A 15,567-nucleotide genomic window follows, 5' to 3' on the forward strand; every position below is an offset into this window, starting at 1 on the left:
CTGGGATCTGGCTATGAAGGTCATACAGATAGTTAGTTAGTTAGTTAGTTAGTTAGTTAGTTAGTTAGTTAGTTAGGAGGGAGGGAGGGAGGGCTGGGATCTGGCTATGAAGGTCATACAGATAGTTAGTTAGTTAGTTAGTTAGTTAGTTAGTTAGTTAGTTAGTTAGTTAGGAGGGAGGGAGGGAGGGGGGGAGGGAGGGAGGGAGGGAGGGCTGGGATCTGGCTATGAAGAAGACAGACAGAGTTAGTTAGTTAGTTAGTTAGTTAGTTAGTTAGTTAGTTAGTTAGTTAGTTAGTTAGGAGGGAGGGAGGGCTGGGATCTGGCTATGAAGGTCATACAGATAGTTAGTTAGTTAGTTAGTTAGTTAGTTAGTTAGTTAGTTAGTTAGTTAGTTAGGAGGGAGGGAGGGCTGGGATCTGGCTATGAAGGTCAGATAGTTAGTCCCTCCCTCCCTCCCTCCAGGTTGGTTCCCCATGTTCATGTTAAAAATTCAATATGGATCCTAAATCAGCACTCTACTCAGTTACATACAGCTCCTACCCTGGTCAAAAGCAGTGTACTATATAGGGAATAGGGTGTCATTTGGTACACAGTCCTTACGTCTAGTGTGTGAATTAGCATCCATTTTGATCATCTTGTTTTGTTCTAACAACCGATTTCTGTTCCATTTTATTTTCAGCTTCTGGTGGGAAAAGTGATCTTGTGATATTTTTACTCGTTGTTGCTATGACAACGCTGCACTATGTTTTTCTGGGGGTTTGGTGAATCAAGAAGGGAAGGAGAGCCGAGGAAAAAGAAAGAAGATAAGGGTTTTATCCCCTCAGAATACGAATGGGTCTTTTTTTAATTTTCAAGGGTTTTGACCATGTGTAACGCAGGTTAATTAGGTATTTATTTGAAGGTTTACAAAATGAGGAATTATATAATATATATTTTTGTGTTTTTTGCCTTCCTTCATAATTTAACGTCATTCATGCCAATCAGGAATAGTTATGCTTGTGTTTTATATTTACAAATAAGAATAGTTATCTGAAATAATAATTTCTAATTTAACTGACTTGAATTGCTTACTTAATCAAGTGTGTTGATGGTGGAAAAAGACTCGATGTCCGAGTTGTAGCTTTACAGAAGCCTGGCTCTAATTCATTTATCAGTGGATTGATTAAGTGAAGCAACTGAAAATCAGTATGTCTTTAGAACAAGCTACACCATCACGCCATCAGAAGCCCTCACCGGAAAGTTCTGGATGACTTGTCTAATGGATCTGTCAGGGGTTTGTTTGTCCAGCCAAGTTAAGTATCCAGTCCTACTAACAGTGGCTAGTGTTGTGTTGTGGAAGGCCCCAAGAGTATAGATGACTAGATAACAGTGAGTGGCTAGTGTTGTGTTGTGGAAGGCCCCAAGGGTATAGATGACGAGATAACAGTGAGTGGCTAGTGTTGTGTTGTGGAAGGCCCCAAGGGTATAGATGACTAGATAACAGTGAGTGGCTAGTGTTGTGTTGTGGAAGGCCCCAAGGGTATAGATGACTAGATAACAGTGAGTGGCTAGTGTTGTGTTGTGGAAGGCCCCAAGAGTATAGATGACTAGATAACAGTGAGTGGCTAGTGTTGTGTTGTGGAAGGCCCCAAGGGTATAGATGACTAGATAACAGTGAGTGGCTAGTGTTGTGTTGTGGAAGGCCCCAAGGGTATAGATGACGAGATAACAGTGAGTGGCTAGTGTTGTGTTGTGGAAGGCCCCAAGAGTATAGATGACAAGAGTATAGATGACTAGATAACAGTGAGTGGCTAGTGTTGTGTTGTGGAAGGCCCCAAGGGTATAGATGACTAGATAACAGTGAGTGGCTAGTGTTGTGTTGTGGAAGGCCCCAAGAGTATAGATGACTAGATAACAGTGAGTGGCTAGTGTTGTGTTGTGGAAGGCCCCAAGAGTATAGATGTCTAGATAACAGTGAGTGGCTAGTGTTGTGTTGTGGAAGGCCCCAAGAGTATAGATGACTAGATAACAGTGAGTGGCTAGTGTTGTGTTGTGGAAGGCCCCAAGAGTATAGATGACTAGATAACAGTGAGTGGCTAGTGTTGTGTTGTGGAAGGCCCCAAGAGTATAGATGTCTAGATAACAGTGAGTGGCTAGTGTTGTGTTGTGGAAGGCCCCAAGAGTATAGATGACTAGATAACAGTGAGTGGCTAGTGTTGTGTTGTGGAAGGCCCCAAGAGTATAGATGACTAGATAACAGTGAGTGGCTAGTGTTGTGTTGTGGAAGGCCCCAAGGGTATAGATGACGAGATAACAGTGAGTGGCTAGTGTTGTGTTGTGGAAGTATAGATGACTAGATAACAGTGAGTGGCTAGTGTTGTGTTGTGGAAGGCCCCAAGAGTATAGATGACAAGAGTATAGATGACTAGATAACAGTGAGTGGCTAGTGTTGTGTTGTGGAAGGCCCCAAGTTGTGTTGTATAGATGTGACTAGATAACAGTGAGTGGCTAGTGTTGTGTTGTGGAAGGCCCCAAGAGTATAGATGACTAGATAACAGTGAGTGGCTAGTGTTGTGTTGTGGAAGGCCCCAAGAGTATAGATGACTAGATAACAGTGAGTGGCTAGTGTTGTGTTGTGGAAGGCCCCAAGGGTATAGATGTCTAGATAACAGTGAGTGGCTAGTGTTGTGTTGTGGAAGGCCCCAAGAGTATAGATGACTAGATAACAGTGAGTGGCTAGTGTTGTGGAAGGCCCCAAGAGTATAGATGACGAGATAACAGTGAGTGGCTAGTGTTGTGTTGTGGAAGGCCCCAAGAGTATAGATGACGAGATAACAGTGAGTGGCTAGTGTTGTGTTGTGGAAGGCCCCAAGGGTATAGATGACTAGATAACAGTGAGTGGCTAGTGTTGTGTTGTGGAAGGTTAATATGATATTTACCACCATAGAATGTAAATAGCTCTAGAAAGCAATAGAAAATCTAGCTACATACAGGAAATACCGAAAATGACATCATTGTTATTCTTTTATATTTCTGCATGCACTGAGTCACCAGAAGTATGTGGACATCTGCTCGTCGAACATCTCATTCCAAAATCATGGACGTTAATATGGAGTTGATCCCCTCCTTTGCTGCTGTAACAGCCTCTACTCTTCTGGGAAGACTTTCCACTAGATGTTGGAACATTGCTGCTATAACAGCCTCCACTCTTCTGGGAAAACTTTCCACTAGATGTTGGAACATTGCTGCTGTAACAGCCTCCACTCTTCTGGGAAGACTTTCCACTAGATGTTGGAACATTGCTGCTATAACAGCCTCCACTCTTCTGGGAAGACTTTCCACTAGATGTTGGAACATTGCTGCTGTAACAGCCTCCACTCTTCTGGGAAGACTTTCCATTAGATGTTGGAACATTGCTGCTATAACAGCCTCCACTCTTCTGGGAAGACTTTCCACTAGATGTTGGAACATTGCTGCTGTAACAGCCTCCACTCTTCTGGGAAGACTTTCCACTAGATGTTGGAACATTGCTGCTGTAACAGCCTCCACTCTTCTGGGAAGACTTTCCACTAGATGTTGGAACATTGCTGCTGTAACAGCCTCCACTCTTCTGGGAAGACTTTCCACTAGATGTTGGAACATTTCTGCTGTAACAGCCTCCACTCTTCTGGGAAGGCTTTCCACTAGATGTTGGAACATTGCTGCTGTAACAGCCTCCACTCTTCTGGGAAGACTTTCCATTAGATGTTGGAACATTGCTGCTATAACAGCCTCCACTCTTCTGGGAAGGCTTTCCACTAGATGTTGGAACATTGCTGCTGTAACAGCCTCCACTCTTCTGGGAAGACTTTCCACTAGATGTTGGAACATTGCTGCAGGGCCTTGCTTCCATTCTGTTCTGTGAGCTTGTGTGTCCTACCACTTCACGGCTGAGCTGTTGTTGCTCCTAGAGGTATTTCATACTATTCCATTATCCTGAGATTCCTATCTGTCTCCTTTCCTTTATGATTGTAAATATCAGAAAAGTGATTGTTCCCTGGCTAAATAAAGGACTTCCCTGGTTAAATAAAGGATTTCCCTGGTTAAATAAAGGATTTCCCTGGCTAAATAAAGGATTTCCCTGGTTAAATAAAGGATTTCCCTGGCTAAATGAAGGATTTCCCTGGCTAAATGAAGGATTTCCCTGGTTAAATAAAGGATTTCCCTGGTTAAATAAAGGATTTCCCTGGTTAAATAAAGGACTTCCCTGGTTAAATAAAGGATTTCCCTGGCTAAATGAAGGATTTCCCTGGTTAAATAAAGGATTTCCCTGGTTAAATAAAGGACTTCCCTGGTTAAATAAAGGATTTCCCTGGCTAAATGAAGGATTTCCCTGGTTAAATAAAGGATTTCCCTGGTTAAATAAAGGATTTCCCTGGTTAAATAAAGGATTTCCCTGGCTAAATAAAGGATTTCCCTGGTGAAATAAATATATAATAAAAGGGAGAAGAGAAGACATGACAGGACAGGATATGACATGACAGGATATGACAGGACAGAACAGGATATGACAGGTGAAAGTAATAGGGCTGTAGAGGAAATCTATCCAGTTCTCCCACTGGTGATACAACCAAGGAGAGGAGAGGAGAGGAGAGGAGAGGAGAGGAGAGGAGAGGAGAGGAGAGGAGAGGTAAAGAAGAGTTGAGGAGAGAGGAAGAAGAGGAGAGGGGAAGAAGAGGAGAAGAGAGGGGAAGAAGAGGAGAGGAGAAGAAGATGAAGATGAGGGGAGGAGAGGAGAGAAGAAGAGGAGAGGGGAGGAGAGGAGAAGAAGAGGAGAGGGGATGAGAGGAGAGGGAGCCTTGTAACTGGGACCCTTAGTGTGAGTCATAGGTTGACCTGAGATTAGGGGTCACTGAACACATCATTGATTGATTATCATTTTATTGCTTCTATAGATTTACTTTAGTTGTTTTATATCCATTGTATTGGTTCATTTATAATGTTACTGATATTATTCTATACTGAACTAGTTTTATCTAGATCCATTTATGTTATAACGATAGTAGATCATTTAAATATAATACTATATTAAATATAATATAATATTTTTACATTTTGTAGAGGCTTTTATCCAAAGCAACAGTGCATGCATATATTTTCGTATTGGTGACCCCAGCGTGATATATTTTATAGTTTACACTTATTTATAATTTCTGTAGAAACCAAATGTTTAGGTTACTCCATGCCCATAGCACAGCCCAGACATGGCTCTAACTCAAGGCAGCTGTATACAGTGGAAGTCGGACGTTTACATACACTTAGGTTGGAGTCATTAAAACTCGTTTTTCAATCACTCCACAAATTTCTTGTTAACAACCTATAGTTTTAGCAAGTCGGTTAGGACATCTACTTTGTGCATGACACAAGTACATTTTCAAACAATTGTTTACAGACATATTATTTCACTTATAATTCACTGTATCACAATTCCAGTGGGTCAGAAGTTTACATACACTAAGTTGACTGTGCCTTTGAACAGCTCGGAAAATTCCAGAAAATGATGCCATGGCTTTAGAAAATTCTGATAGGATATTTGACATCATTTGAGTCAATTGGAGGTGTACCTGTGGATGTATTTCAAGGCCTACCTTCAAATTCAGTGCCTCTTTGCTTGACATCATGGCAAAATCAAAAGAAATCAGCCAAGACCTCCGAAAAAAATGTAGACCTCTACAAGTCTGGTGCATCATTGGGAGAAATTTCCAAACGCCTGAAGGTACCACATTAATCTGTACAAACAATAGTACGCAAGTATAAACACCATGGGACCACGCAGCCGTCATACCCCTCAGGAAGGAGACGCGTTCTGCCTCCTAGAGATGAACGTACTTTGGTGTGAAAAGTGCAAATCAATCCCAGAACAACAGCAAAGGACCTTGTGAAGATGCTAGAGGAAACAGGTACAAAAGTATCTATATCCACAGTAAAACGACTCCTATATCACATAACCTGAGAGAAGCAAGCTCAGCAAGGAAGAAGCCTGATGAAACAAAAATAGAACTGTTTGGCCATAATGACCATCGTTAAAGGTGGTGTCACATGGAATGACGCTGGAGATACGAAGCAGGTACGGGGAGTAAAACATTGAATAAATAATGGACATGGAACGAGACAGGAACAGCGTCAGCAGACTGGTAACACAAACAAAATACAATCAATGCAGCAGGTACAGAGCCGGGGAACTGACAAATATAGGGGAGGTAATAAACAGATGATGAGTGAGTCCAATATCGCTGATGTGCGTGACGAGGGGAGGCAGGTGTGCGTAATAGATTATAGGAGTGAGTGATGCAGGGCAGCCTGGCGTCCTCAAGCGCCAGACGGGAGAAGAGCGGGAGCAGACGTGACAGTACCTCCCCCTCCTAGGGGCGCCACCCGGCGTCCCACCTGGGTGAACCGACCGAGACATGGGCGCTGAGCAAGCTTGGCAAGCTTGTGGGAGCCCAACGAACCGGCCGGAGCGTGAGAGCCTGGCGAGCAGGCTGGGGTGTGGGAGCCCAATGAACCGGCCGGAGCGTGAGAGCCTGGCGAGCCGGCTGAGGCAAGACACCTGTAGATCCCGCTGCAGCGAGGAGACGTGATGCAGGGCAACTTGGCGCCCTCGAGCACCAGGGGGGGGAAGAGCGGGAGCAGACGTGACATGGGGAGGCTTGCATGCCGAAGAACACCATCCCAAACATGAAGCATGGGGGTGGCAGTGAGAATGGTACATGGTGGTACTGGCACATGGTGGTACATGGTGCTAATGGTACATGGTGAGAATGGTACATGGCGAGAATGGTACATGGTGGTACTGGCACATGGCGGTACATGATGATAATGGTACATGGCGATACTGGTACATGGTGGTGCTGGTACATGGCACTGCTGGTACATGGCGCTAATGGTACATGGTGATACTGATACTCCAACACCTTGTACATGGTGGCACTGGTAATGGTGGTACTGACAATGGTGGTACTGGAAATGGTGCATGGTGGTAATGGTACATGATGGTACTGGAACATGGCGGTACATGATGATAATGGTACATGGTGGTACTGGACCATGTTGGTACATGATGATAATGGTACATGGCGATACTGGTACATGGTGGTGCTGGTACATGGCACTGCTGGTACATGGCGATACTGGTACATGGTGATACTGATACTCCAACACCTTGTACATGGTGGCACTGGTAATGGTGGTACTGGAAATGGTGCATGGTGGTAATGGTACATGGTGGTACTGGAAATGGTGCATGGTGGTAATGGTACATGGTGGTACTGGCAATGGTGCATGGTGGTAATGGTACATGGTGGTACTGGTTATGGTGGTAATGGTGCATGGTGTTCATAACAAGCTGAGTCTCATGTATTTCCTGTCATTCTCTCTTTGTTAGCTTGGAAGAAATGAGATGTGTGAATGGGACGGTCGGTGTCACTGTGCAACCAACCTTGATGGTCTCAACAACAGGCATTGGAGCTTGTTTGTTTAAACACATTTATATATTCTATGCTGTCATGTTTTATAGAATGTGTCAATCTTTACAATACATTGTACTTCTCTCTCTCCCCTATCACTCCCGCTCTCTCTTTCTCCCTCTCTTCATCTCTCTCCCCCTCTCTCCCATCTCTCTCCCCCTCTCTCCCTTCTCTTTGCATCTCTCTCCCCCTCTCTCCCCTTCTCTTTGCATCTCTCCCCCTCTCTCTCCATCTCTCTCCCCCTCTCTCTCCCCCTCTCTTTCCATCTCTATCTCCCCTCTCTCCCCTCTCCCCCTCTCTCCCTTCTCTTTGCATCTCTCTCCCTCTCTCCCCCTCTCTTTCCATCTCTATCTCCCCCTCTCTCCCTTCTCTTTGCATCTCCCCCTCTCTTTCCATCTCTCTCTCCCCCTCTCTCCCCCTCTCTCCCTTCTCTTTGCATCTCCCCCTCTCTTTCCATCTCTCTCTCCCCCTCTCTCCATCTCTCTCCCCCTCTCTCCCTTCTCTTTGCATCTCCCCCATCTCTCTCCCTCTCTCTCCATCTCTCTCCCCCTCTCTCCCCCTCTCTCTGTGGTGATCAATGTACTCTCAGGGCTTATGCTGCTCTAGTGAAGGATGTGTGACAAGGGTAATGAAGGTCGTATTGTAGTGTGAGACTGATTACACTCTCTGATTGGACAATTTCTCCGTGGCTGGTCATCATGTTGTGAAGATTGTATAGATGCTGAGCTGTCCTTCTCCTTTCCACCAAACCTCTCCTACCTCTCCATATCCTATGTGACTGGAATATAGGACAGAGGAGAGGAGGGTGATGATGATAACATGTGAAATGCTCCAAAATGTATCTAAATCTGGGGTGGAATTAAAGCAAATGTACATTACAGCAATAATATAACCCAGATATAAACACTAGGCTTTAACCACACAGGACTAGGAAGGGAGATTCTGTAGTGATTAAAGAGAGGAACACACAAACTGACAGTGGTTCAGTTCTGTACCATACAGAATCTGCTATATTGACAGAGTTGGGTCCTGAGACTAAGGTAGTGAAGGACTAGCTGTGTGTGTGTGTGTGTGTGTGTGTGTGTGTGTGTGTGTGTGTGTGTGTGTGTGTGTGTGTGTGTGTGTGTGTGTGTGTGTGTGTGTGTGTGTGTGTGTGTGTGTGTGTGTGTGTGTTTCTGAGCAGAGCTCCATTGATGTCAAAGAATGCTGGTGGAGTGCTGTAGAGATGGTTGTCCTTCTGGAAGGTTCTCTCATCTCCACAGAGGAACTCTGGAGCTCTGTCAGAGTGACCATCGGGTTCTTGGTCACCTCCCTGACCAAGGTCCTTCTCCCCCCGATTGCTCAGTTTGACCGGGCGGCCAGCTCCAGGAAGAGTCTTGGTGGTTCCAAACGTATTCCCTTTAAGAATGATGGTGGCCACTGTGTTCTTGGGGACCTTCAATGCTGCAGAATGTTTTTGGTAGCCTTCCCCAGATCTGTGCCTCGACACAATCCTGTCTCGGAGCTCTAAGGACAATTCCTTCAACCTCACGGCTTGGCTTTTCCTCTGACATGCACAGTGGGGCCTTATATGGACAGGTGTGTGCCTTTTCAAATCATGTCCAATCAATTGAAGGATGGTCGATGGAAACAGGATGCACCTGAGCTCAATTTAGAGTCTCATAGCAAAGGGTCTGAATAATTATGTAAATAAAGTATAAAATGTCTAAAAAACTGTTTTTGCTTTGTCATTATGTGTGTAGATTGATGAGGAACATTAGTTATTGAATCCATTTTAGAATAAGGCTTTAATGTAACAAAATTTGGAAAAAGTCAAGGGGTCTGAATACTTTCCCGAATGCACTGTATATACATTTTTGCAGTGCTCATTATGAACCTTCACTAATATCACAGAGGAGAGAGAGAGAGAGAGAGAGAGAGAGAGAGAGAGAGAGAGAGAGAGAGAGAGAGAGAGAGAGAGAGAGAGAGAGAGAGAGCGAGAGAGAGAGCGAGAGCGAGAGAGAGAGAGACTGGAGAACATAGAGCTGTAGAGTAGAGTTGTGGACAGTAGAACATAGAGCTGTAGAGTATAGAGTTGTGGACAGTAGAACATAGAGCTGTGGACAGTAGAACATAGAGCTGTGGACAGTAGAACATAGCGCTGTGGACAGTAGAACATGGAGCTGTGGACAGTAGAACATAGAGCTGTGGACAGTAGAACATAGAGCTTTGGACAGTAGAACATAGAGCTGTTGACAGTAGAACATGGAGCTGTGGACAGTAGAACATAGAGCTGTGGACAGTAGAACATAGAGCTGTGGACAGTAGAACATAGAGCTGTGGACAGTAGAACATAGAGCTGTGGACAGTAGAACATAGAGCTGTGGACAGTAGAACATAGAGCTGTGGACAGTAGAACATAGAGCTGTGGACAGTAGAACATAGAGCTGTGGACAGTAGAACATGGAGCTGTGGACAGTAGAACATAGAGCTGTGGACAGTAGAACATAGAGCTGTGGACAGTAGAACATAGAGCTGTTGACAGTAGAACATGGAGCTGTGGACAGTAGAACATAGAGCTGTGGACAGTAGAACATAGAGCTGTGGACAGTAGAACATAGAGCTGTTGACAGTAGAACATGGAGCTGTGGACAGTAGAACATAGAGCTGTGGACAGTAGAACATAGAGCTGTGGACAGTAGAACATAGAGCTGTGGACAGTAGAACATAGAGCTGTTGACAGTAGAACATAGAGCTGTGGACAGTAGAACATAGAGCTGTGGACAGTAGAACATAGAGCTGTGGACAGTAGAACATAGAGCTGTGGACAGTAGAACATAGAGCTGTGGACAGTAGAACATAGAGCTGTGGACAGTAGAACATAGAGCTGTTGACAGTAGAACATGGAGCTGTGGACAGTAGAACATAGAGCTGTGGACAGTAGAACATAGAGCTGTGGACAGTAGAACACAGAGCTGTAGATTGGAGATAACTGCTAGCCTCCCGCAGGAGACACTGAGTAAGATTACGTCCCAAATGGCATCCTATTACCTTTGTAGTGCACTACTATTGACCCAGGCCTATAGGGCTGTAGTGCACTACAAAGGGAATAGGGTCCCATTTAGGACACGTACTCAGAGTGACAGACACTCGATCCTAAGGTGCCGCTCACACTCCCCAGAGGGGGAGAGAGGGGAGGGGGGAGAGAGTGAGAGGGAGACAATTGATCAACACTCCGATAATGAGAGAGACGTTCAAGATTGGTGGAGAAAGAGTATAGTGCAATTTGGGACACACTTCTAGTCTCGCTGCTTTAAGAATCCTCTTCACTGTAAAAGGCCTCAAATTATGAGCCATTTTTTTAATGTGCAAAACATCAATATATTGAGGATATTTTGACTCCCAAGGGATTAAAGACCAGGTTGGTAAAACACAACCAGAGGAGATAAATGATAAGTGCTGTAGATATAAAATAGAGAAAAGCTTAATGGCTTCATGTGTATCATGTTCTGTTTTTCACTTCATTTTATTACAATCTGCTCGGTAACAGAGATGATGATACCACACTGCAGTGTTCCCTCTGCTGGGTTGGACTGTGGGTGGGTGGGTGGGTGGGTGGGTGGGTGGGTGGGTGGGTGGGTGGGTGGGTGGGTGGGTGGGTGGGTTGTTGGTTGGGTGGGTGGGTGTGTTGGTGGGTGGATGGGTTGTACTGTGGGTGGGTGGGTTGTTGGTTGGGTGGGTGGGTGGGTGTGTTGGTGGGTGGATGGGTTGTACTGTGGGTGGGTGGGTTGTTGGTTGGGTGGGTGGGTGGGTGTGTTGGTGGGTGGATGGGTTGTACTGGGTGGGTGGGTGGATGGGTGTATTTTGAGAGAGGTGTAGACAGTAAGTCCAGTAATGTACATGCGTCTGTTATGTCTCACTGGCAGTGTGAGCATGTGTAGGTTTGCCTAGGTTTTATTTATGGAGTACGATAGGGAACTGGTAAACGGTAGGAGAGTGGGGGGGGGGGGGGCAGCCATCTCTAGTCATCAGTGCCCAATGGTGACCAATTCATACCTGGGAAACCAGCAGCAAACACTGACTTCAGGAATGTAAGCTGTGTACTGTGTCTGTTTGCAGTAGTAAATGCTTACAAACAGGAGAGAGAGAGAGAGCCCCAGCTGGTGTACTCTATTGGGTCTGTAAAGGGTAGGGAAGCATGAGAGATTGATGGATAGAGTGAGAGATGGATGGATGGACTAAAGGGAGAGAGGTATTGTCCTCATAAACCATGGACTGTCTCCATCGGAGTGGAAGCAGTATATTTTCATCATGGGCCAGCCAGCTGAGACAGCTGAGGAATTAACCCTCAGGTTGTTGCCCCCGTCAGTGGCTGCTTCTGAAAGGGCCACCTATTCCCTATGTAGTGCACTACTTTTGACCAGGGCCCATAGGCTGCCATTAGGCTTTGGTCAAACGAAGTGCGAGGGAATAGGGTGCCATTTGGGACCAGTAAGTCAGCCAGGTGGAGAGAAGTGTTGGCTGAGTATCAACCCCCTAACCCCAGTCAGCATGACCACTACTGCCCCCAGTAGAGGTCAGTTACAGGTCAGTAGAGGTCAGTTACAGGTCAGTAGAGGTCAGTTACAGGTCAGTAGAGGTCAGTTACAGGCCTGTGTGACTCAGTTCGTAGAGGTCAGTTACCAGTCAGTAGAGGTCAGTTACAGTCCTGTGTGACTCAGTTCGTAGAGGTCAGCTAGTCCTGTGTGACTCAGTTCGTGGAGGTCAGCTAGTCCTGTGTGTTTCAGTTCGTAGAGGTCAGTTAGTCCTGTGTGGTTCAGTTCGTAGAGGTCAGTTAGTCCTGTGTGGTTCAGTTCGTAGAGGTCAGTTAGTCCTGTGTGACTCAGTTTGTAGAGGTCAGTTAGTCCTGTGTGGTTCAGTTCGTAGAGGTCAGTTATAGGCCAGTAGAGTACAGTTAGTCCTGTGTGACTCAGTTCGTAGAGGTCAGTTACAGTCCTGTGTGACTCAGTTCATAGAGGTCAGTTACAGGTCAGTAGATGTCAGTTAGTCCTGTGTGGTTCAGTTCGTAGAGGTCAGTTAGTCCTGTGTGGTTCAGGTCAGTAGAGGTCAGTTACAGTCCTGTGTGACTCAGTTCGTAGAGGTCAGCTCGTCCTGTGTGGTTCAGTTCGTAGAGGTCAGTTAGTCCTGTGTGGTTCAGTTTGTAGAGGTCAGTTACATTCCTGTGTGACTCAGTTCGTAGAGGTCAGTTAGTCCTGTGTGGTTCAGTTCATAGTCCTGTGTGGTTCAGTAGAGGTCAGTTAGAGGTCAGTTATAGGCCAGTAGAGGTCAGTTATAGGCCAGTAGAGGTCAGTTATAGGCCAGTAGAGGTCAGTTATAGGCCAGTCAGTTATAGGCCAGTAGGGGTCAGGTATAGGCCAGTAGAGGTCAGTTATAGGCCAGTAGAGGTCAGTTATAGGCCAGTAGAGGTCAGCTATAGGCCAATAGAGGTCAGTTATAGGCCAGTAGAGGTCAGTTAGAGGTCAGTTATAGGCCAGTAGAGGTCAGTTATAGGCCAGTAGAGGTCAGTTATAGGCCAGTAGGGGTCAGTTATAGGCCAGTAGAGGTCAGTTATAGGCCAGTAGAGGTCAGTTATAGGTCAGTTAGAGGTAAATTATAAGCCAGTAGAGGTAAATTATAAGCCAGTAGAGGTCAATTATAGGCCAGTAGAGGTCAATTATAGGCCAGTAAAGGTCAGTTATAGGCCAGTAGAGGTCAGTTATATTCCAGTAGAGGTCAGTTATATTCCAGTAGAGGTCAGTTATAGGTCAGTAGAGGCCAGTTATAGGCCAGTAGGTCAGGGCCAGTTATAGGCCAGTAGAGATCAGTTATAGGCCAGTAGAGGTCAGTTATAGGCCAGTAGAAGTCAGTTATAGGCCAGTAGAGGTCAGTTATAGGCCAGTAGAGGTCAGTTATAGGCCAGTAGAGGTCAATGCTGTTTCAGACTGTTCTACACCAACCATACCATGTAGATGACCTTCTGCTGTTCAGTTAGACTGTATGGTGAAGGAAAATACCACTCAACCTTCTGCTGTTCAGCTAGACTGTCACCAAGCAAGCTGAGATCTACAGCTCAGATTTAACCTAATAAAAGCAGCTCTGTAGGAATGAGGTTTGTGCAGTGGGCCTGATACACAATCAGAGCATAATGGTTATATGCTTGGCCTGCCAGTAGTGTTCATCTCAGACCATATTATACTTAAAACTCGAGCTTTGATAACTAACTAGATCAGTTGAGAGAAACAGCTGAGCATGAATTGAAATCATTTGTAAATAATTCGCATTTTTTATTTATTTTACTGGATGGTACCTGCATCTTACGGTCAAGGTGGTTTCAACACAACTGTGAACTTGAAAAAAAAACAGAGGTCAAATCATGATATCAGCGATCTTCAGGTCGTAAAGTCGGAGCCGTAGAAAGATGCCCGAGTTTCTGACTTGGAATTCCGAAGCAGGATGAACGTTCAAAACTAGTTTTCCCAGTCGGAGTTCCCAGTTGTTTTGAACACGTCATTAGTCTCAGCGGAGGGAGGGAGGGAGGGAGAGCGCAGCAGAGGGTCCGACACATTCACACAGAGTAGCCTGCATGAAGTAATCTAGTACAGTACTACACATCTATCCTAAGACTAAGTAAAAAAAAAAAAAAAAAGCCCCTAATTCTGATTTGTTAGTCGACTGCGTGACTTTTATGAATTGTATGTGCTGTTGTCCTGCCTGTCACTTTGTGAAGCCTGTAGTGTGATGTACAGTATCTATGTATCTGTATAGATATCTATGTATCTGTATAGATATCTATGTATCTGTATAGATATCTATGTATCTGTATAGATATCTATGTATCTGTATAGATATCTATGTATCTGTATAGATATCTATGTATCTGTATAGGGGCGGCAGGGTAGCCTAGTGGTTAGAGCATTGGACTAGTAACCGAAAGGTTGCAAGTTCAAATCCCTGAGCTGACAAGGTACAAAATCTGTCGTTCTGCCCCTGAACAGGCAGTTAACCCACTTTTCCTAGGCCGTCATTGAAAATAAGAATTTGTTCTTAACTGACTTGCCTAGTAAAATATATTAAAAAATTTTAAAAAATCTATGTATCTCTATAGATATCTATGTATCTCTATAGATATCTATGTATCTGTATAGATATCTATGTATCTGTATAGATGTGTGGGATGATGTCTGTGCAAATGATCTCTCAGTTTAACGGGCTGCATATTTAAAGGGATGAGATTATTGTTGCTAATTCAAGACATGGACTTCGCATGCAGCGTTCAGTCATTCATTCCCTCTTTCGATCTATCTCAGAATGTTTTGTTATGAGATGTACAGTCCAGTAGGTTTATCCACTTTTCTCCTCTTCCAGGAGTACACGTTGCCCTATGTAGTTTCAGCTACCTATACCATCTATCCCTCTCTCCACTCGTTTACTGACTCTTCTCTTTCCTCCCCCTCTCTTCCAGGAGTACACATTGACCTATGTAGTTTCAGCTACCTATACCATCTATCTCTCTCTCCACTCGTTTACTGACTCGTCTCTTTCCTCCCCCTCTCTTCCAGGACTACACGTTGACCATGTACTTCCAGCAGGCCTGGCGGGACAAGCGTCTGTCCTACTCTGAGATAGCCCTCAACCTGACGTTGGATAACAGGGTAGCCGACTCGCTCTGGGTTCCCGACACCTACTTCCTCAACGATAAAAAGTCCTTTGTCCACGGCGTCACGGTCAAGAACAGAATGATCCGACTGCATCCGGACGGCACCGTTCTCTATGGACTCCGGTAAGGGATTTCATCGCTTCTGATGGTTACCAATTGGTTACCAATATCTGTGTTGGTTTCTCTCAGCCCGTAGGTTGAATGCCCCTCTTTCATTTATTTATTTATTTTATCAAACCTTTATTTAACTAGGCAAGTCAGTTAAGAACAATTTTTTTATTTACAATGACGGCCTACCAAAAGGCAAAAGGCCTCCTGCAGTGATGGGGGCTGCAGGAGGCAGGACCAAACACACATCATGACAAGAGAGACAACACAACACTACATAAAGAGAGACCTAAGACA

At 44.9% G+C, this 15,567-nt stretch overlaps 1 protein-coding gene across 2 annotated transcripts in view; it reads left to right on the forward strand.

Annotated features, from left to right (window-relative positions):
• The window catches only part of LOC118376314 (gamma-aminobutyric acid receptor subunit beta-2-like), a 93,012-nt gene that overhangs the window by 27,657 nt on the left and 49,788 nt on the right, over positions 1-15,567 (forward strand). For both annotated transcript variants that reach the window (XM_052516611.1, XM_052516612.1), the window contains exon 4: positions 15,065-15,285. In XM_052516611.1, coding sequence (XP_052372571.1) covers positions 15,065-15,285 — 221 coding nt within the window. The remainder of the gene's footprint in view (positions 1-15,064; positions 15,286-15,567) is intronic.

This window comes from Oncorhynchus keta, chromosome 4 (assembly GCF_023373465.1).
Source record: "Oncorhynchus keta strain PuntledgeMale-10-30-2019 chromosome 4, Oket_V2, whole genome shotgun sequence".
NCBI classification, from domain to species: domain Eukaryota; kingdom Metazoa; phylum Chordata; class Actinopteri; order Salmoniformes; family Salmonidae; genus Oncorhynchus; species Oncorhynchus keta.